The sequence below is a fragment of the Pieris brassicae genome, chromosome 4 (genome assembly GCF_905147105.1).
Source record: "Pieris brassicae chromosome 4, ilPieBrab1.1, whole genome shotgun sequence".
NCBI lineage: Eukaryota > Metazoa > Arthropoda > Insecta > Lepidoptera > Pieridae > Pieris > Pieris brassicae.
The window spans coordinates 19726920-19748283 of record NC_059668.1 but is presented as its reverse complement, the minus strand read 5'-3'; the positions used below and the strand labels follow the sequence as shown (position 1 = coordinate 19748283).

General features: G+C 33.9%; 2 protein-coding genes across 2 annotated transcripts in view; one reads left to right on the top strand and one right to left on the bottom strand.

The window, feature by feature from the left end:
- Positions 1 to 293: 293 nt before the first annotated feature.
- Positions 294 to 6145, top strand: LOC123708977 (serine-threonine kinase receptor-associated protein). The gene is made up of 8 exons (XM_045660038.1): positions 294 to 522; positions 1336 to 1470; positions 1579 to 1737; positions 2648 to 2769; positions 4378 to 4459; positions 4771 to 4938; positions 5235 to 5440; positions 5915 to 6145. Exons 1-7 carry the CDS (start codon positions 408 to 410, stop codon positions 5426 to 5428), a joined length of 975 nt encoding a protein of 324 aa, XP_045515994.1. The 5' UTR covers positions 294 to 407; the 3' UTR covers positions 5429 to 5440; positions 5915 to 6145.
- Positions 6146 to 6395: 250 nt separating this feature from the next.
- LOC123708261 (heme peroxidase 2) overlaps positions 6396 to 21364 on the bottom strand; it is a 32042-nt gene continuing 17073 nt past the window's right edge. Inside the window, exons 6-24 of the mRNA XM_045658889.1 lie at positions 21031 to 21160; positions 19446 to 19638; positions 19162 to 19299; positions 18325 to 18554; positions 17816 to 17941; positions 17247 to 17399; positions 16753 to 16928; positions 16142 to 16277; positions 15670 to 15941; positions 15084 to 15257; positions 14707 to 14883; positions 12801 to 13004; positions 11934 to 12176; positions 11136 to 11320; positions 9949 to 10217; positions 9171 to 9320; positions 8395 to 8541; positions 7818 to 7974; positions 6396 to 7551 (exon numbers count right to left, since the gene is read on the bottom strand). Coding sequence (XP_045514845.1) covers positions 7369 to 7551; positions 7818 to 7974; positions 8395 to 8541; positions 9171 to 9320; positions 9949 to 10217; positions 11136 to 11320; positions 11934 to 12176; positions 12801 to 13004; positions 14707 to 14883; positions 15084 to 15257; positions 15670 to 15941; positions 16142 to 16277; positions 16753 to 16928; positions 17247 to 17399; positions 17816 to 17941; positions 18325 to 18554; positions 19162 to 19299; positions 19446 to 19638; positions 21031 to 21160 — 3443 coding nt within the window. The 3' untranslated portion in view covers positions 6396 to 7368. The remainder of the gene's footprint in view (positions 7552 to 7817; positions 7975 to 8394; positions 8542 to 9170; positions 9321 to 9948; positions 10218 to 11135; positions 11321 to 11933; positions 12177 to 12800; positions 13005 to 14706; positions 14884 to 15083; positions 15258 to 15669; positions 15942 to 16141; positions 16278 to 16752; positions 16929 to 17246; positions 17400 to 17815; positions 17942 to 18324; positions 18555 to 19161; positions 19300 to 19445; positions 19639 to 21030; positions 21161 to 21364) is intronic.

Here is a 21364-nt window from a genome sequence, read left to right as displayed (position 1 = left end):
CATAATACTTTTGCTTTACACAGATAATAAATTATTAATTGATGTCTGACAGCTTACACTTAACTGATTCTGGAATGTCCTTTGAATTTATAATAATTGATGAATGTAATAATTTTCTCTTATCAAGTTTATTTAGGAAAGAGTAAACATGTCATCATTATGAATAATAGATAATTTACACAAATGCACAGAATACAGATGAGTAAATATTGCTTCTTTATGTTAGTTATCTATTCATCAATGTCACGACTTTCATTGCGATTTGTCATTCTATAGAGAAATTTACATTGGAGTTTTGATGTTAGTCGATTGTCAACATCCAGTACGATCGGACTCATTAGGTTAATTTTACAAAGATAATTTTATTTTATTTTCAAAAAAGTACAACAATCAAATAACTAAACAAAATGACTTCATTTAAACAAGTACCTTTAACATGTGGTGGCCATACAAGACCAGTTGTGCATTTGGACTTTAGTGATGTAACAAAAGACGGATATTTTTTGATTTCGGCTTGCAAAGGTAAGTTTTTAATCTTTTCTTCAGTTAGGGTGCCCTTTTGCCTTGGCCTAGATGTAGGTGGAAGACTTGCAAGTGAGTAATTTATTGTTATTTGTATTCATAAAACGACAGATGTTAGATGTCGTTAATTGGAAAGGCGACGAAATTTTTTACGTCCGTATGGAACAATTCTTTCCATGTATGGGGCTGACCTTCTCTTTCCGGTCTTGTAGGAAGTACCTTGAAGTTCCGTTTAAGTTTCCTGTTGAGCCTTGTTTACCTTGATTAAGTCGTGCTTTTATTTACATGTATAGTCTCGTTCATTCTTTGTGTAAGTTGTAATTGCTATAGGGTCAACTAATTGTTGCTTTCCTGTTCAGTGGTGTTGACATTTCACTTATACCAACACTGGGTCACCTTGTAACTCTTTCAAGGTGTATAAAAGCACTTGACATTAATGGTTTTTATCATACAGCATTTTATTGTGAACTTTCATTTCATTATATGTTTATAAAACTACCCTTTTTTGCTGGAGAATTTTGTATTCCAATAGGATTTGTTGTTTAGTTATTATTGATAAATTTTCCACAAATGCCTTGTGGAAAAAAGTTATTTTTATTTCTAATTGCACTATAATACTCTAGTATTAATACAATAATAATATAATTATGATACAAACCACTATCTCTTCATTATCAAAATACTGAAGCAAGCTTTTGTTGCTCTATTTAAACTAAAATTAAATAATTATTTACTTTTTTAAAATGAAAAGCAAGATTATTTTATTATCTATTTATAAATTATCATGCATAATGTAAATGTATCTGTTCATAGATGGCAAACCTATGTTAAGGCAAGGTGAAACTGGTGATTGGATAGGTACATTTGAGGGTCATAAAGGTGCTGTGTGGGGTGTGGCTTTAACTCAAAATGGAAACCTAGCTGCAAGTGGAGCAGCAGACTTTTCAGGTATATCAGCAAATGTTACCAAAGCAATGTTATTTATATCAGGGATATGTTTTATATTTGATTATTTTGAATTGCTTTGTGGTCACACTATGGTATTTGGGATTTCAGCAAAACTTTGGGATGCACGTTTTGGTGAAGTTTTGCAAACATTTGACCATGAGCATATAGTAAAAAGTGTTAACTTCAATGCGGAAGACACTCTCTTACTTACAGCGAGTAATGAAAAGCTTATCCGGGTTTTTGATCTTAATAAGCCTGAAGTTGGTGGTAAGTTATTATTTTTCATTTAGATTATATATTTTTTTTATGGTTATACTCACACACTGGCAATGTAAAGAATTTTGTGTGCTGAAATTGGGGAATTAACATTTTAGTTATAATAAACAATATCTCTTTTACATCAAAAGGTGTTTGCTTGATGTAATATGTAGACGTTTATATTTTAGGATATATAGTTGTAAATGTTGCTTGTTTTGACAATTTCAAAATCACTGTATTACGTATGTTGTAGTACATAAAAAAATTAACATGAGTTTGCCCTTATGTTCATTTTTTGGTTTAGGTTAGTAGAACATATTATAATGAAAAATATTTTTTATTTCATCAACAGCACCACTTATATACATAATATAAAGAGGATTTTTTAAACTTATTGTTTGTTTCCATTGAATATTGTCCCAAAACAACTGCACTGAATTGATATTTTCATGATTCAAGCCTATAAAATATTTTCAATGTAGGGATCCATGTGAAAACTTCGACAATGTTAACTCAAGGTGTGAAAAAAATAACAATAAAAATCAACCAATAATGTACCAATTAACTATACTATAATACAGTTTATAGGAGACATTAAAATCTACCAAATCTCCGCGATACCGTATGTCTACCTACATATTTAATAAAATTGAAATACACCTGTCGAAGCTGGGCTAAGTGTAAGAACAAACGCTAAGAGCTTTAATTCAGTCTAGAATTAGGGCTAAACATGGCTCGTATGGTAAATTCCAATATATTTTTGGCATTCGGGAGTCACACTTATTTATTATTTTGTTCGAAAGGTTTTTAGGTTTATTTTGATTCGAAAACTTAGGGATAATCGGGCATAAATTATCATAGCATGTAAGGAGTTGCCTTAGGAAGTGCCATTTTTAATACTTGTACGTGGCCTTTTCAGCTCTAGAAAAACTCAGCGCACACACGAGTAGTATCAGGCATGCTGTTTTCCTGCACAATTCACGCATTGTAAGCGTTAGTGATGACCTTACTTTGCGTGTATGGGATCGTAACAGTGGACAGGTAGGTTAATACTTTACGGAACTAATGTACAGGAAGCATTTACATAAATATATTAGGTCCTTACATGTGAAATTAACGTTTTGTCGTACTGACTACTTTGACATCTTTTTGGTTAGGAATTCCAAATTCAATTTTTTACAGCTATTTACTCATTCATTTGTTTATCGAAAACCATGATTCATTTCATTTTACGGTTTTAATGTTTTTTCTTTGCGTCACTCTATTTATAAAATGGAAAACATAAAATAACGCGTTATTTACGAGTACGAGATCCATCGTGGCACCAGAGCTGCAGAAACAGCTCGAAGGATTAATGATGTAAAGTATGGCGGCGGTGTCGTAAAAAAAAATCACGGAGCGTTTTTGGTCCCAACCAGAAACAAAACCGTTGGTTTGGTTTTTGGAAATTTCGACCGGCAGAACAAGCCCCGGAGTGCAAATTTGACAACGATTAATTGAAGGCTATTGTGAAAGCAGATTCATCGCAAACTACGTTAGCTGGTGGTGTCAGTGATAAAACTGTTTTAATCCACTTGAAGCAAATTGGGAAGGTGAGAAAGTTTGAAATGTGGGTACCTCACGAATTGAGTAAAGCAACAAACACGCGTCGACTGCTGCGTTACATTACTAAACCGGCACAATAATGATGGGATTTAAAATGGAATCATTACCTGTGATGAAAAGTGGATCCCGTACGATAATCGGAAGCGCTCATCGCTGAACAAAGCCGAACTAGCCAAATCGTTAAAGTTACTATGCCGGGGTCGTTCACTATAACTTTCTTAAATCTGGCCAGACGATTATGACAGATGTCTATTGTCAGCAAGTGCAAACCATGATGGAAAAGCTGCTAAACAACCAACGTCAATCGCTCCAGGCCACTGCTGCTTCACGACAACGCAAGACCACACACTGCACAACAGACCGCTACCAAATTAGAAGAGTTTCAATTGGAATGTCTAAGACATCCTCCGTACTTCCCGGACCTTGTTCCAACAGAGTGCCATTTCGAAAACTTCTTGCAAGATCGAGATTATTGACTCCCGTCCGAATGGTTTTTTTTTTAAGTAAAGGGATCAATGAACTACCTATAAGGTGGCAAAAGTGCATAGATAGCAATGGTATTTAGACTAATTAAATATATTCTATTTTATTTAAATCTACTTCTTTTTCCTCCCATATAAAACGCCAATTTCATATGTAAGTACCTAATATATAAGGAGTAGAAAAGGATATTTTTAAAGTTACATTTGTATTAACACAATTTTCTTTCGGTATTTTTTTTCTTTATGTAAAATTTTACGTGTCTAGTAAATGGCACTTTAAAACTAACACTATATATTCAAGCAAGCATACCCTGGGTGGTGTGAATATAAAATGAAATGACAGCACGATCTTTTAGATTTTCGTCAGTATCTCTAATCGAATAGACATTGACGCGTGACGTACGTAATAATACATTCGTTTGACCAATCACAATTGGGTTAAATTTAAAAAAAAATATAATCTATTTCTTCTACTTTTAAATATAATTTATATATAAATGTTAGCTGTTGGTCGGCAATATAATTATATACCTATATACTTATTTAATTTATTTCAATGCAGGAAGTACAAAAGGTCGAGTTCTCTTCAACACCAAACAGTCTAGAATTATCTAGAGATGGCGCTGTTTTGACAGTTGCACATGGTAATGCATAACTTTTATTAACTTTGCTGTCGTCATTACACATTTAAGAAGTTTATAATACTATACTTTAATATAAACTATGTATTTACATAAATAATAATTAAACATATTTAACGTTTCATAGTAAATGGCGCTCGCATCGATTGAAATTTTTTTATCTATTCAATATCGCAGAAGTGTTTTTATATTTGAACTCCCAATAAGACATGGGTCAAACATTTCTACAACTATATCGTTGATAATTTGTTATACTCCTTAATATGCCTTTATTGAAGCTAAAGAGATTGCTTATGTTTTTATTGTATTTTCAGGTACAAATGTATCCTTTTATTCTTCGGACACGATGCGTCTAATGCGGGAAGTGGCAGTTCCCACACGATGTTACTCCGCGTCATTGGCCCCGAGTCGAGCCACTTTTGTCTGTGGCGGAGAAGACCTCAAAGTATACAAGTTTGACTACAACACCGGGACTGAACTCGGTAATTATTAGTCTTAATTGATATTCAATTAAAAATAATTTTCTATTTAAAAAAAAACCTGCCCTCGTATTCTATACTTTGATTGGTCGAATGTCATCATAGGTAAGACTGGTAATGTAAGTTTACAGAAGCACAAAAAATGTAAATTTTCAATCAGTCAGGAAGTAATCTTGGTTTTGTATTTGTATTGAATAAAATTATAAAAACGCATATCAATTGACACATGTTTTAAAGTCATCAATGTAAAATATAAATAGTATTTACGGGCATCAAAATTTCCTTTCATAATTTTTCAGAGTCAAATAAGGGTCATTTTGGTCCCGTGCACTGTGTGCGATGGTCCCCAGACGGGGAATTATACGCCACAGGCTCTGAAGACGGGACGGTCCGCCTCTGGCAAGCCGTTCCTGGACGAGTATACGGCCTTTGGAAGCGAAGTAGCGATGCCGCGCCTCTTGCTAATGGATTTAAGGAGGTGGCTGCCAACTGACACAGCCCAATGGTATTAATCAAATTCCGCAAGAATGTTATTTTCATTTTCAGCTTTCACGTCATTTCAAGACCAACTATTAGTCTATGGATATTAAAGGAACAAAACAAAACACATTTTAGTAATACACATAGTAGTAGGGAGATCGAGAAAAATACGCGCTATTGGTTGTTCTATTTGTTTAGTAGTAACAAATTAGAACTTTATATGGCTTCAGTCGCATAACGTCATGTGCAGTAAACGCAGATTTTTTATTTATTTATATTATCATTAGCACGTATACAGCGTGAACACAGTGTGAATATAGATATACAAATACATGGAGTGATCACATACTGGTACCTCAGTAATAATTAACTTTTACTGAGGCTTGTGACACATGAGACATGTGTACTTTGTACGCACGCACTTTTTTTTACTATTATTTTGAAATAACTTTAAAATTCCTCTATCGACTATGTATTCATGTTTTTCTATTTGTTTCAGGGTAACGAGGAACAATAACGTGCAATCGAAACGGATCGTTTGGTTTTCGTAAAGTTGACGGTACCCCAGTGCTAGTTTTTAGTGCGGGTTGACAATTGAGACTAACAATTAAAAATCAAATTTTTTGTTTGTGTTGTTTATTTTTTTTTCAACACATTTTTTTTATACTCAATGAATTATTTAAAAAGAAACTTACAGACTTGATAATATTATGGAACGAAATAAATAATTTGTAAATATTTTCGTTTTATTTTGTAAATATATTATTATGTAATATTTATTATGTCAGTTTTGTTTGTAATTGTTTGGTGTTCTGTGTCAAGGAATGGTTGTGTGTGAACTTAGTGCCTGTAAATAGTTTTTAAATAACATATAAAATAAATTTGGTAGTGAAATAAAAGAAATTTATATATTAAATTATTATATTTCTAAAATTGTACAAAAACTAGATCTAATTAAAACTAAATATCAAAATCCGCAAATTTACAAAACAGAGGCAGTGTTTAAATTAATTATTTTAAATTAGTAAACTTAAATGTTGTAAAAATGGTAACACAATGGTACATGTTTTCGATTTCAATAGATTAACTATTCGTAGATGGTAACATTCGGTAAGTTTATTGTCAATTAAAGCTTATAATGGCTGATAAATTGATCAAATCATGCCGATAATATAAATTGTCTAAAACTACGACTTAGTAGTTTGTACATAATAAAATATTTCATACAATTTACAAATTTTGCGAAAATATATGAGTATTATATTTTCACGCAATTTGTTTGTGTATAGAAATTTTTAAGTAATTAAATATTATTATTAAGGACGGAGCACCGATTACTATATTATAGGTGAGTTATATCACAATACTTGCAAATATTATTGAATATTAAAATACTTGTGTATGTATATAAAATTAAAATCCTAATCCAGGAAAAATATAGAAATTCTAATGTAGTTGACTCTCATTTGGTTCACGACAACTCACGATTATAGTCATTTCTTCATGAAACGTTTCGTAAATTAAACCTTGGTTAATTGACTTAGGTTATTTTTTTAAATGGCAGCCTGAATGCGTTACGTTGCATAGAAGTGTTTCATGTTTACAATACAAGTAATAGTTTTCGTTTTTGTATAGAAACAATTTCTTCGTTTTGTTAGGAAATTGATCAGCCCCTAACCCTATTTAAAACGGTCAATTGTCACGTGTGATTGACAGTGTGATATTTCATTGTTTATAGTTCGATGTGTTTATTCGAAAAAAAACAATGATTTCTATACATTATGGTGCAAGTTTTGTCTTTTTGAGGTTCTTAGTTTTAGGCCAGTGTTCTTGATACTTGTTACAAATGTGGGCGTCTAAAGATAAATAACAAACGCGAGTGACCGTATCGGGTGAACACTTAAAACTTTTAAATTAGAGGTTCGACGTTGCATTAATCGTTTTATTTCTAACTCACTTAGCGATAAATTGTGTTAAGTCCGGAAAATTGAAGTTAATATTGTGTCGCCTCGGCGGTCTGCCCTGTGGGGCGGCGCCACATTGCGCTGTACAGACGTCATCGCGTAGAATTGCTTCACGCGGCCATTCGCGGGACAATTGCGCGCAGTCCGTTATACGCAAAGATGCGCATTGAGCCTGGAATTTAATAGTGCTGGTTAACTGTGAAATTTTATTTTCTGTATAGTTTAGTAGTTTATTGTATAGTTTTAAATGTATTTAATAAAAAAATAAAAAAAAGAGCAAATGGTATTAAGTATCATGATCGTAATAGGTCCGTTCAACAAAGATTTCACTCTACTGTCAGCACGTTGCTACTCATTGATACAAAGCGAGTAGATAAATGTCTATATAAAATTATGATTTTGCGGATTTAAATACCGATACAAAATAGCATGACTTACCCCTTCAGCAGTACAGATACATGATGTACAGGGTGATGGGAAGGCAGAGTCGCCTAAGGGTACAGCGCGTCCCGCTATTAAACAGCCTTGTGCTGAATTCTCGCGCCACGCTGATAGATCTAACTTTGGCAGCGACGCGCAAGAAACGCGAGGGTTTCTGAAAGAATTAAAAACATTGCAAATTGGTCTTCGAGTAATATGTTCGACTGTAGATCATATCCCGGGTTAAATTTAAAGTTGCTATTGAGATATTTTAAGGACAATTTGAATGGTAAATAAAACTTTTTTATTTTAATTTATGTATTTAAGCAGGCTCTAGGCTTCCTAGGGTTTTGTATTTATTTCTTTAAATACATTGAAAATGTAGGAAATAAATGTACTCAAGGATTATATAGCATCATAATGGCGAGCGAGTTTTTAGAAACGCTACTGTAGTTATAGAGTTTTGATAACAAACATATAATACATATAAGTTCCATAAAAACGTACAAGAAAAATATTGACATCACTCATTGGAACATAAAATAATTTTGATCATAAATAATAATTAAACATATTAACGGACAGATCTACTCACAAGAAATTGCTTGGTAAGTCAAAAGCAGCGCGTTGTATATCTGTGGGAACGTCAAAGTTGTCACAAAGGACCTTTGACAGAGTCGTTTTTCTAATTTCGGACAATTGTTGCTCTGTGAATCTGGCTGCTGGGTTGTCGTTTTCATACCTAGAGTAAACTTTTAAGTTAAGTAACTTATAAATATAGAGATAAAACCGATCACACCACATCTTACACAACGTAAACTTATATATAAGCAACCCAAAAAGGCATTTTATTCGCCCAACGCTTTTTCTGTTTCCGAGGCCCTTTCATCTTTATCTACTTCCTTAATAACTAAATTATCACTAACATTTAAAAACTCACATGACATACTTTCTAAAAATCTCGAAGAATATCTCGTCAACCTATCATACAGAAAATATTCTTATTGTTCAAAAATAGTTTAATTATAAATTGTGTTATGTAGAAATTATTGTCAAGTGCAGTGAACATGTAAAATTAAAGAGATTAGCTGCCCACGACACAGGAATCTCATTGTGGTGGTTAGTGAACTTTATTTTAATTAAATATCTGGTTATTGTGTATATATATTTTCTTTTTATATTCAAATATAAATATAAACTATTTTGTTTGAAATTATCACATTATTAATATGACATATTTCTCGAGTGGCGTTCGATCTCTATTTTACAAGATCCCAGTCCAAAAAAGTTAATTTTTAAAATAACATTTTATAAGTATATTGTAAACGCATTTAAATTTATTTAAATCATGAATATTTTTTTATATCTTACCAGAATCGGTCACATTTCCTAAGCTGACGGAACTGTATAGCAATAATACATGCGAAAGTGGGTCCTACAAGACCTCCTTGCAAAGGCCGCTCACTCATTCCTCCGGGGAATAGATCGATGTCGTCTACAGTGGGATAAATACGCTTAAACCTGAAAAAATATTTTTAATAAAATATAACTGTTTAAATATTATATTTAGATTCCTAAAGGTAACTTAGTGACAGCCTCCGCTTGAGAATTGTTAATTGTATCAGATTTTAAAAAGAGAAAATGGTGACACATCTTTAAACTAGAATTGACGTTTTATAGCCTAGGCGGGTTATAGAATATGGGTAGATTTACATATACTAATCATAAAATCTTCAAAAAACAAAAACATGCTAATGTATACAATAGCAAAATAAGGTTATTTTGTAAGGTTAGTTTTCACCGTGACCACGCACGCTGAAAAGCACGCGAAACGTCGGAAAAAAATTAAAATTTAGAATTATGTAAATAATTAAAGGTTTTTAATAATAATATAAGCTTCAATCCGTTGAAAAAGTGTTTTTCTTAAGGTAATTTTGGTTAAAAAAATATATATCTTAAATAAAATACATCTTTTCCGAAACGATGCACAAATAACCTATAAGCAAAGGTCTTAGTCAAAGTTACACGATAACCCAAATACTTAACATATTAAATGCCAAAATTAAATAGTCTGTGGCAATACTCAAGAATTGACACAAAAATTTCGTACACGTACAAAAAAATCGCAAGTGTCATTTGCGTTGTTTACCTTGCAATCACTTCGTCTGGAATCTCACGCGAAAGATCTTCAAAGTTTGTCGCTCTCTTCAGGTTACACAGAGCTCTGTAATTATTGTAACTTGGTATTCCGTGGTCTCGTGCCCTTTGGACGTTGAGGGCAACAAGATCTATTCCCGAGAAAGGAATCTTCCGGTCCTCAAAGAGATGGTTTGTTACTTCGCCGGTAATGAACTGGTCGAGGGTTTCCATTGGTGTTGATGCAAGACCACGCATCAGCTCGTCTACTAAAGGTGGGTGCTGGAAAGGATTTTTCTTGCTTTATTTCATTAAAGGAAACTAGTTGAAATGTGGATAAGAATCAGTATATATTATTACTTTAAACGTTTAGTAAAATTGTGAAAAAGTTACAATTTACTTTAGAATTAAATGTATGAAATCTAGGAATTGTATACAAATCCTAGGCAATTTATATAATTCCGAAGCTATTTAGGAAATGTATAAAATATTGTTTCGAAAACTATTTAATACATAAATGTCCTAGGAAATGTGCACAATTCCTAGGAATTGTATGTAATTCCAATATCGTATTAGGAAATGTATAAAACTAATGCTTTCTGAAATAGAACACGTTGTTAAAATGAGAATAATAATTTTTATTTGCACTCGTTGAGACAACAACGTTCAGCTAACGGTCATATCGTAAAATATAATAATCTTTTTTTTCAACTTTTCTTAACACGCCCTTAACATGGGCCCTCGGGGTTCGCCAGGCATTCTACCCAAGGGAACCGGGCTTAAAAAAACATAATTTTCAGACAAAACACCCTCCCCTCGCTCCGCTATCCCCGCATACCCATTGATATCTTAAATATTTACATTTCCGATTGCTATTTAGACAATGTATAGATTTCCTAGGAAATGTGTCTAATATAATTTATTTTACACATTTCCGTGCGATTTTAGGAATTACATACAATTCCGAGGAAATGTATATAATGACGGATTACATACATTTCCGGTAACATATATATATATATATATATGTTAAATTATTTATTGAATGATTTTAGTTATAAAAAAATCGAAACAGACACAATTATGCATTATTAATTCGGCTTTTTATTAATGCCAATAATACTGACACTCTAATCGAACACTTTTTTTTTCAGATAACGCATAAAGACCTCATTAGAACCCTTTAAAGCCAATACTTACGTTCATGAACATGTCGGGCCTAAAGAATCCATCTCGCAATAAAATTGGTGGGTCCACGGGCTGATATGTCGGTGACAATCTCGGTAGATGCGGCCTTAATAATGAGTGACCGAATCTGAATGATGCTGCGGCAAACTCATTCACCATAGATGGGTTGCAGGTTGGAGAGTATTCTTTGTAGTAACCTGATATCGTTAAATAGCTTTCATTATTGGTTCGTCATAGTTTTAGCTAGTTGCTTAGTAGGTACAATGCTCTTCAATTAAAAAAAAGAGTACTTTTTTATGGAATGGCAGGAATCTATGTGTCGCTTTCCTCACGATGTTAACGTTCACCGTACACGCCGATATAAGATGCGTACATAGACAAAGGGTGTCATTCATGACATGCGTCGTAACGTGAGTCGCTTGCTAAAGCCCCCTTTTTTATGAAGGAGGTACAAATGCACAACTGCAGGCCCGCGAGCGCATGCAGTCGCTATCGCGGGGACTGTGGGGATGGTTAACTCTTATCCCTCTGCTAATCAGAGGGGAGAAACCCGACCCACTAAAATTTCCTCCTGAGCCCTCCATATCGCCTGCTATGCCGGACACATTCATTCTGAATGAATGACGTCCGGCACCGCATTGAGTCCCCCGGGGGTCGCTGATTAAGCCCCTAGTTCAACATTGTTTATATATATATACCTATATATAATACCTTTATAAAATGTAAGTGATGTTAGAGAAAACTGTTTAGATTTTATTCACTAAACATTTTGTACCTAAGTCCTATTCGTTAGAAAGATGTTTCACTAACCTGAAGGCAAAAGCTTGAGTCCATACAAATTAACAGCGTTCCAAGACAACAGTCTCGGAAGGAACTCATTGTATATCACGTGAGTTAGTTCAGCCGAAACTATACGACGGGCGTGTTCGAATAGTAAATCAGCGTCCCAGTGCGGGTTAACCCCTCTAAGGCCTTCCACGATGCGGTTGTGTTCTCTCATCCAAATTGTGTGCAGTGCGGTCAGACCTGGTTGCTCGGACGCTCTACCGTCACCTAATAGAATATAATTTCACTTCAAACAACATTTACTTTTCACCCCAAAAAAGAATAAATTGATGTTGAAATCTAACCTCAACTTCCTTTTAACTTTCCTTCCTTTACCTCGTATGTTTTGTCTAGCTCATCTCTTGTCAAAGAGAAAGGAGAGTGATAAAGACAAAGCATTCTATTAAATATTTAATACTAGGTCTGTCTGGCATCTCAGGGCTGGATTTTTTTTTGGAAGTATAGTATATATGCTAAAGAACTTTTGATGTTATGTAGTGTATGACATCAGTCCAGTAGTTATTGACTTGATTCCTTTTATCTAAAATCTAATCTAAAATTCTTTCATCATTAGAAGCCCACTTTAGCCCTGATACAGGTTATATATTTTCAAAACGTTAGGATCCATATAAAAATTTCAAAAAGTAACCTAAGATGTGAAAAATATATATAACGCTGTACTCTGCGGTAATCACTAACAATAGAGCAAAGTAATGTACTACAGTTTTATAGAGGACAATAATATCTACGAAAATAGCATATAAACCCATCCGTGCTAAGGTAGGTACAGGTATTTACGGTTTTAGGTATTTAATATGCATAATATTATATTATATATTAAATAATTCTCACCAGCAATAAAACAGAATCCACTGGCCGCCTTGCACTCGGGATGGTTGTCGGATCTTGGAAGCAATTCCCTGCCATTGTGAGGATTCGTGGTCGCATTAAGGCGGCCGTTAAAACCGCGCAATTTGCGTACAATACAAGGATTCTCTCCATATATTACTGATGCGTCTATGAATGCTGTGTTTTGGTTCACTTGTTCCCTAGGCCCTGAAATAATGAATAAAATAGTATTTTATTTGGATTTAAACCCAAAACTGGTACAACCAGTCAATTTAAACTTTACAAAAATCGGTTCGTAGACAAATAAAATAAATTGTTTGTGGAACGTCTTATGGTCGTAACGGGTACGTTGTTTAGAATTAAAATTATAGGTTTAAAATGGGTGGCGCCAAAACGTTTTAGGTCTGAGCCTCACATTTCTGTTTCTGTTTGTTGGTCATTTTTCAATCTAATAGGCCGCTACACACGCAACGTTGATTTCCTCTGTGGACAAGTCGGTTTCCTCACGATGTTTTCTTTCACCATTCGAGCAAATGGTGATTGCGCACATAGAAAGTCCATTGGTGCATAGTCCGGTATCGAACCTACAATCTCAGGTACGAGATCTCGTTACTCGCATACTGAAGCCACTAGGCCAACACTGCTCTATATTAAAACATAAAAAGTCAAATATAGCACGTCGCAATCGCACTTTATAAAAAATCAAAAACCTTCACAGGCGTATTAGGAACGCGTCCACTCATACTAAGAGCTCAGGAGGTAAGCTACGGGAAAGCAAAATTACTTTATTAAATAAAATAATATACTCTCTGAAATGAACGTGTTCAACTGTATGTATTTCTGTAATATATAAATAAATAAACTCACTAATAGCGTGAGTTTTTTAGTTTATGTACCCGTTAAAAATTTAAACTCGTAGCATAGCATAATTATGTATTGTATATTTTTGTTTAGTGGCAAATTAAGATTATTTTAAAATTTATTGAAGGGATTAATTTCAAGTACCAGGTGAAATGTTTTTAGATTCTTTAGTCTTTCATATGATTTACTACTTTTGTTGCCGTCTTTCCTTTATTATTTTAATCACATAAACAAATTACAATCCTATTTTGTTTCCTAACCACTAGGAAATTAATACTCGTAAAATGTATTAGTTTTTTAGAAAGGCTAAAGTAGGGCACGGCACAAAAAAGTTTAGGAAAGGTTGGACTACACCCTTGATTTGACTGGCAAGACCTACGTACTAGTACTTATTTATTTATATTCGTTACACTTATAGAAAAACAATTAACATAAAATTATAAGGATAGTAACGGGCGGCCTCATTAAGAAACCCTAGTAAAAAAATATGATGCACTTTTTGCATTTAATCGCATGGATATAAAAACAAATATAGAATCACCAACTTTAATCTAAAAGAAAACTTAATAAAATAAACTAATAACTATAAAGCTAATCTCACGGCTTCATGAATTACGATGGCATACAAAAGAATAAGAAATTGACGAATTACAAAAGTCACGATTGAGCAGGTTGAGATCTGGTTAAGAGATGTTTATGTACAAGAGTTTTAAAACATTTACATTAAAATTTAGAAGCATTTTTTTATTAACCATCTTATAGGTCACATGAACAAAAAGTAAAATATTATAAAACTGAATTCTAAAACTTGAAATTGTTATATTGTTAAATTTCCGAATATTTTCTGAACTTCATGGTTCTTCCGCCCATAGACACTCAATAGCTCGCGAGTCCGTCTGGCCTTTTAAGAATTGGTACGCTCTTTTCTTGAAGGGCCCTAAGTTTTAATGGGCTATTGAATTCATATTGGCGTCTTATATCCTATTTTTTTTAAGGCTTTTGAAGGCCAAACACATACATTATGAATGATTTGAGATATTTAACTTACCAAGCTGCTGCTGTCCAGGCAAACTTCTCATGAACGGGAAGCAAAGACGTTCCCCAGAAGTAACGTTAACTTCGGGGTAGTAGTGGTCCCCGCGGGGAACAGGGAACGGGTTGCACTCAGGATGGACAGTCCTTGGCGCGTCACATGAACGACAGTCTGGAATTGACTCGTGGAAACCTACGGGAAACATATTATTGAATGACATTGGAATAACAGAAACTGTGTTTATTTTTATACGTTTCTTTGGACGCAGAACCTAAACTTTGTTTACCTATGAACTTTATCAAAATCAGTTCATTAGTGCCAGTTTTTCAAATAAACATACAAAATTAAGATATTGGTAATAATAATAAATAATTTATGTATTAAGCACTCACCTTTATGTATTGGTGTCATAGTGAGCTCGTGATCCACAATTTGCGCGAATTGCATCACCATGAGGGTATACCGTGTATGAAGATTGGATATGTCAGGATGTATGACAGTTGACACCGTACGGGGCGAAGGCAGAGGGGTACCCGTCACTGTGTTTATGCGGGGACGACTTACACCTGGAATAATATTAAACGTCAAAAAATAACATAGGCGAAATGTGAAATGTCAAATTCAATACATTTTTGACGTAAGGTAGTCAGACTTAGATCGTTTCTCAATGTTACTCTAAGAGATGTTGGTTTATGCTTTTATCGCTTTATTATTTCCAAACACATAAACGTGAAGAAATATTTTAATTAATTATATGGTTAAAACAGTCTTGGAAAATAGCCATAGATCATAGACAAAATTATGGTAACACTACAACCTATTTTGACAAACAGGAGCCAGACTTAGCGCTCAGTCTCTTTTCCTAATCTTATCCGAAAAACTTTTGAGCACTGTTTTCACGATACAAATATATAAACGCATAAATATTTATTCTTAAAAACTAGCAGGCATAAATAATAAAGTGTGATATAAACTCACCATCTTCGTACACCGGTGGTAGTAATCTCGCAAACGTTGTCAAACTTTTGCCCAAACTAGGATTTCTCAAATTATTGCAATGTCCAGTGTAAGTTCTGAATGGAGAAGTAGCGTCACATGCTCCAGCATCATCACATTGGGGCTCAATCGCTGGACCTAATTGATCAGATCCAAGGAAACTGCTGATGTCAACGGACTGTAGAGAATCTACGAAGTCATTTGAGGAACCGAAACCGAGCGAGTCGCCGAACACCTGACGTTTGCGACGACGCCTGTAAATTATAGTTGTTGTAACTTCTGTGGCCCTAGTACTTCTACTTCTTATTACGTTATCTTTAAAGGTACTTAACAGGTACATTTTTGTGTCTGTTCATAGATCCTTAGGATCCTTAGATGCTTAGGAAGCCGGATGGAATCTGTTAGTTATTATAACTATTTAAATATAAACAGCCGATTACAAATATTTACTCACCCATTCACAGAGTTAATAAGTTCATTAGTTGCAAATTCGAAGAAGAGTGAGGTGTTGGCGAGTTTCAACGCATATTTGTTCGCTTTGGAAAATGACGCTGCTGTACCGACTGGCGATTTAGGATCTGCACCTCCACCTGTGAATTATCCGATATAAATAAGTAATTTAAATATAACAGAGGGTTTATGATGCATAGGCGATGAGAACTTGGAGATACTGATCGAGATATGTAAGACAGAAGGCAAAAGATTACGTTGCCGTTCAGACCGTGACCAACCAGATGGACCGATCAAGTGAAATACTCATCGTCCCTAACACTGTCGTCACGTCGTCAATGTACAGGACACTGCTGTACAGAAACCGGTGAAGACAGATTCTCCAGATGTTAATTGCTGACCACGACGTTCAGACATGAGCAACCGATTAAAGGGAGCACCGCATGATTAGGAGCGAAGTAAATGCCTCTTTTCGGAGACTAAATATAAAAAAGATTAAACTTATACTACGTATAAAAACGCGAATGTATTACATAACCTTTTGTGTATTTTACACAATCTTAATGTTGTTTAGTCAGAGTGAGTTATATTAAAAGATCTTTAGTTAAAACTTACGACTCTCCCAAAGCATATATTCAAGTTTCTTTCGATCAGCCATTTCCTGTTTGGCCTTCTCTAAGGCTGTAGCTAGAGTATCTTGTGTGAGTCTTTCCGCCGCACGAGCCCCACTTTCGTCCTTCCATACGGACAGTTCCAAACGACCGTGTTGACCACAACTTTGTGCCGCGTTTCTATTAGGAATGTGTTATTGTTTTTTATTTGCCCAACAGTAAATGTTTTTACTACTATTAAACGATATATCTTTAATAACATATTATATACTTAATTTATTTTGCTAATGTAGTTGTTGTAACTTTTTTTGTTGTCGTCAAGACAAATATATAATGATTCAATTAAATATATTTAGTCTATTTATTTTATTACGTATATTGACACACACAAAACGAATTGGTAAAATGTATATTATAAAAATTATTCAGTAATATACATTTCAATGTAAAAAATGAATACTTGAAATTTATATTGAAAACGAGACTTCGAATACTCACAAGTAAGGATCTTCCTTAACAAAGACCTTGGGCTGTATGTTGGTAAGAGAGTCATCATTGGCACAGAGTAGACCAGCAAGGGAGACTTTTCTGATCGCTCCGAGTTGTTCTGGCATAAATGATGATGGTGGTATGTCATTTTCATACCAAAATCTGTAACATAATACAATATTATTACTTTATAGTCATATCACGCGAATTAGATTTATATCGATTTTAGATTATATTAAGGGTTTTAAAGTACTTGACGGTGGTGATTTTTTTACATTACAATAATATTTTGAGGGCGTCGCCGGCCCATATTCAAATCTTCAACGCGGTCTTGACTGTGTAATAAATAAAACATGTAAACGTAGTAAAGAAAAAGATATTAATAAGAATACAAATTAATTGTTTAATTTAATTTTTTTTTATTCTCTAGGAGCATTTAGAGCTGAAATATTCTTGATAAAGACAAATAGTATGTGTTATCTGTATGATGCCTTTGTTTTTTACAAATAATTGAAAATAACTGTTTTAATTCGCTTTGAGAGTGTTTCGTAAATGAGTATTAATAATAGTTATATCACCTGTCGCTTTTCTTAAGGTTGGCAAACTGCATTGCGAGCACACAAGCCAAAGTTGATCCGATGACAGCGCCCGTCGCTGGCTTCTCCATGGCTCCACCCACCATTAGTTCAACATCTTCAGCATTTCTATAGGTTTTATTTTAATAATATTGTAATTTTATTACAAATAAATAGCCGTTCGAAAATTATTCTATTTTATATATATAAAAATTTTCTAATGCAAAATTTAAAGTTGCAAATTTTCAAATCACTTGTCATTAGTTTAAAGTCTGTATAACGCCGTGGCTTATAGCTTCTTTAGTTCGATTCCCGGCGATACAATTTTGGGTTTGGTAGTCAAGCTACGCTTAACCATAAAGCTCACACGCATAGCAACGTCACTAACCTAAAATAGCTGGTCAACCGTTAATTTATTTATTTATTACTTTTACATACATTTATTAAATTTGAAATCATAATAACCACTATTTAACATTTTGTATACAAGAACTCTATACAATTTTATTTACCTGTACATATCGGCCATCATTTCCTGTTGAGTCCTTTCGAAGCCCAATTTTTCAAAATCACCATACGATTTTACAGAGAGCATTGGCTCGCACATTCTAAGTACTCGTAGATAAGTCGGTACTCCGTGATCCCGATTTCTTTTGAGGTCCCATTGAGCAGTTGGCGGTAATTTTGACACGCTATGAGCAGTCGTTTTAACTAAATCTTTAATTGATATTGTTTCGTTGATCTATAAAAGCAATTTAAACATATTTTACCGTCTATAACACTATACACATATATATTATATATCGCATCCAAATAGGCGTAAGAACAAATCTCAGAACTGAACGAATTTTATTGAACTTTGGTTTCTTAAGTTAGACTATATTTGAATTTAAATCAATACATTCGGGCTTGAAAGAATTTGATAAACAATACATAGTCTTCCGAAAAGGATACATAACCTAAGAAGGCTAAATAATATAATGAAATATTGTATTAGATTTCCAACAATTTCTTATACAGGTAAAATACATAACCTCCGTTTTAGATGCATAAGAATAGGATAATTGAAATTTAAATACTTGACATTAATGACTTATATTTTTAATTACTTTACATCCTTAAATTAGTTATTTTATATTTTCATCCGCAAATTCGCTCGCGTAAACGTTTCTTTGAAACATACCTCCTACTATATTATAGATTTTTCTCAAAGATTTCTCGAATAGTGCCTTAATATCGAATGAGCGTAAACAAATTTACTTACGTCTCGCATTGAAACAAACTTTATGCAAGTGTAAATTAATTAAATATATCTTGCTAAATTTACGAACTGTTTTATTCAAACTTACCAATTTCTCATTCATCATAGCGTCGAATATGGGCGCAACGGAGAGGATCTCCGCGTATGCGCCGGCGCGATTTGCGCTCGAGTAGCCTCGCCAGAATCCCAGTGACGTCAGCTTCAACTCTGCTTTAGCCATACCAACCTTACAATAAAAAAAATAAAAATATTATGAGATTTTTCGTTTTTAAATTCTCTATCCGAGAGCACAATCTATAGTAACCTTTAAACCATAGAGAATATTTTGTAAACATCTTATAGAAATTTAAGGCATTTCAAAAATATCCTTACCTCGCCCAATAAAACGGGTAGGAACTCATTGTATGTAATATGTTGTATGATGGCTGCGAGCGCTCGTCTACTCTCCAAGAATATCGCGTTATCTTCCCAGAACGGATTCAAGGAGTATAGTTCACCAGCTATACGATTGTGTTCTGATAATAACGCAGTGTAAAGGGGCGCTGTTGGGGTGCCATCATTGCACCTGTAATAAATAAAAAAAATAAAAACGCTTGTGAATTTTGCTTATAATAAAGAAAATATGAATTTAATTAAAATTTTCGCTCCGTTTTAAACATTTGCCTCAAACGCCACAGTACTTAACAGCTTGACCTTTTATAATGAATGCATAACATTATTTTATGTGAATGAAAGAAATGTAACAAAACCTTCTTATTCAAGTCGAAATACTACGTTATTACATATTTGTTAGCAGTGTTAGCCTAGTGGCTTCACCATGCTACTCTCATCGCTGAGGTCGTAGGTTCGATCCCCGGCTGTGCACCAATGGACTTTCTAAACCGGCTCGAATTAGACCCAAACAGTCGACGGCTTGTGTCAGACACAGAAGGCTGATCACCTGCTTATAAATTTAACAAATGATCATGAAACAGATACAGACAATTGAGGACTAGATTTAAAAAGATTGTAGCGCCAATACCCAGGTATTTTATTCTTAGAATTAATTCACATACCCAATAGGTTACGTAAACACCTGTGTTTAATATAGATTTAATAATTTAGATTAGCTAACTAGCATTTATGTGATTGCAGAGAATTTTCCTCATAAGAAAAACGGATCTTCCTTGTTCCGACACATGACTCAAAGATTTACAGACAATGACTAATTCAGAATTTACATTTTTTTCCCCGATTTGATATGAAAATTTAATTTTAATTCTTTAATACAAAAACGACTTTCCTCAAGAAAGACATAGTGAGAAGACAAAACTACTCGAAATAGTGAATTACTCTGAGTGCACATACATTACTTAAGTTTTAAACAGTGGTAAGTGAAAAAAGTACACAAAACAGAGTGCCTTTCCCTTAATAGAGACTGTAACTGGATACTTTCCTATGATCAATATTTTTTTTAGTAAATTAGGTTAGTTTATTTGTATTAAGTTAGGCTAGATCGTAGAGTTAAGTGATGTCTTTGTGGCGAGACAATTCATTAAAACAGTTTTAAAAATTCAAGATGTGTAAATGTACCTAATAGTCTATCTGCACTGGAGCCTAGATTTAGGGGAAAGCAACTGGGGCTACAGCCCCAGTGCCACCACAATAACGAAGAAACACCTTTGTACAAAACATGTTAAATATTAACAGAAATCATTGGTCTATATTTATATTTTTATATGTTTGTTAATTACTAAATAATCTACTTGGTTTAACAATAAATTATTGAGTGTAAAAAATTGTTTATTTTATTTGGGTCGAGGGGCTCTACTCCTTTGTTGCATTGTTTGTAACATTTAGAATTTTTAACTTTGAACTTCTAGCCAAATTGATTGAATCATTTTGGTCTATCATAGAGTTTAATGTTAATTAAATCTAACAACATCCGTGAGATAAGTCGTGATATATGAAGGCTTACTTTCGACACGACGCAAGGTCGACTTTGCCAGCGTCGTACAATCGTAACGAGCGTAGTTCCTTTTCGGAGCTTCCGTATATGGCAGAGCCGTCGAGCACAGATGTAGCCAAATTCATTTGTTCTCTGTGTTCTGAAATAAACCACAAATCTCGGTTTGTGACATATACACATATGTACAGGGCACATTACTCTGTACAGTATTCTTAAGGTGCCTACGAACTCGAGGTAGATATTGTTTCACCAGGAATCGAGCTTGTCTGAGTCCATCCTCTGTCAGAGACTGTCGTAAAAGTAGTTATCCGAACGTATGTGTTCTCTCAAAAGGCTTCAGTAG

What these genes read in the sequence shown, in the direction of transcription:
- LOC123708977 (XM_045660038.1), top strand. Translation starts at nt 408, where the DNA reads ATGACTTCATTTAAACAAGTACCTTTAACATGTGGTGGCCATACAAGA. An exon ending in TAATAAGCCTGAAGTTGGTG is followed by an intron (nt 1,738 to 2,647) that starts GTAAGTTATTAT and finishes TGGCCTTTTCAG; the next exon opens with CTCTAGAAAAACTCAGCGCA. An exon ending in TGTTTTGACAGTTGCACATG is followed by an intron (nt 4,460 to 4,770) that starts GTAATGCATAAC and finishes TTGTATTTTCAG; the next exon opens with GTACAAATGTATCCTTTTAT.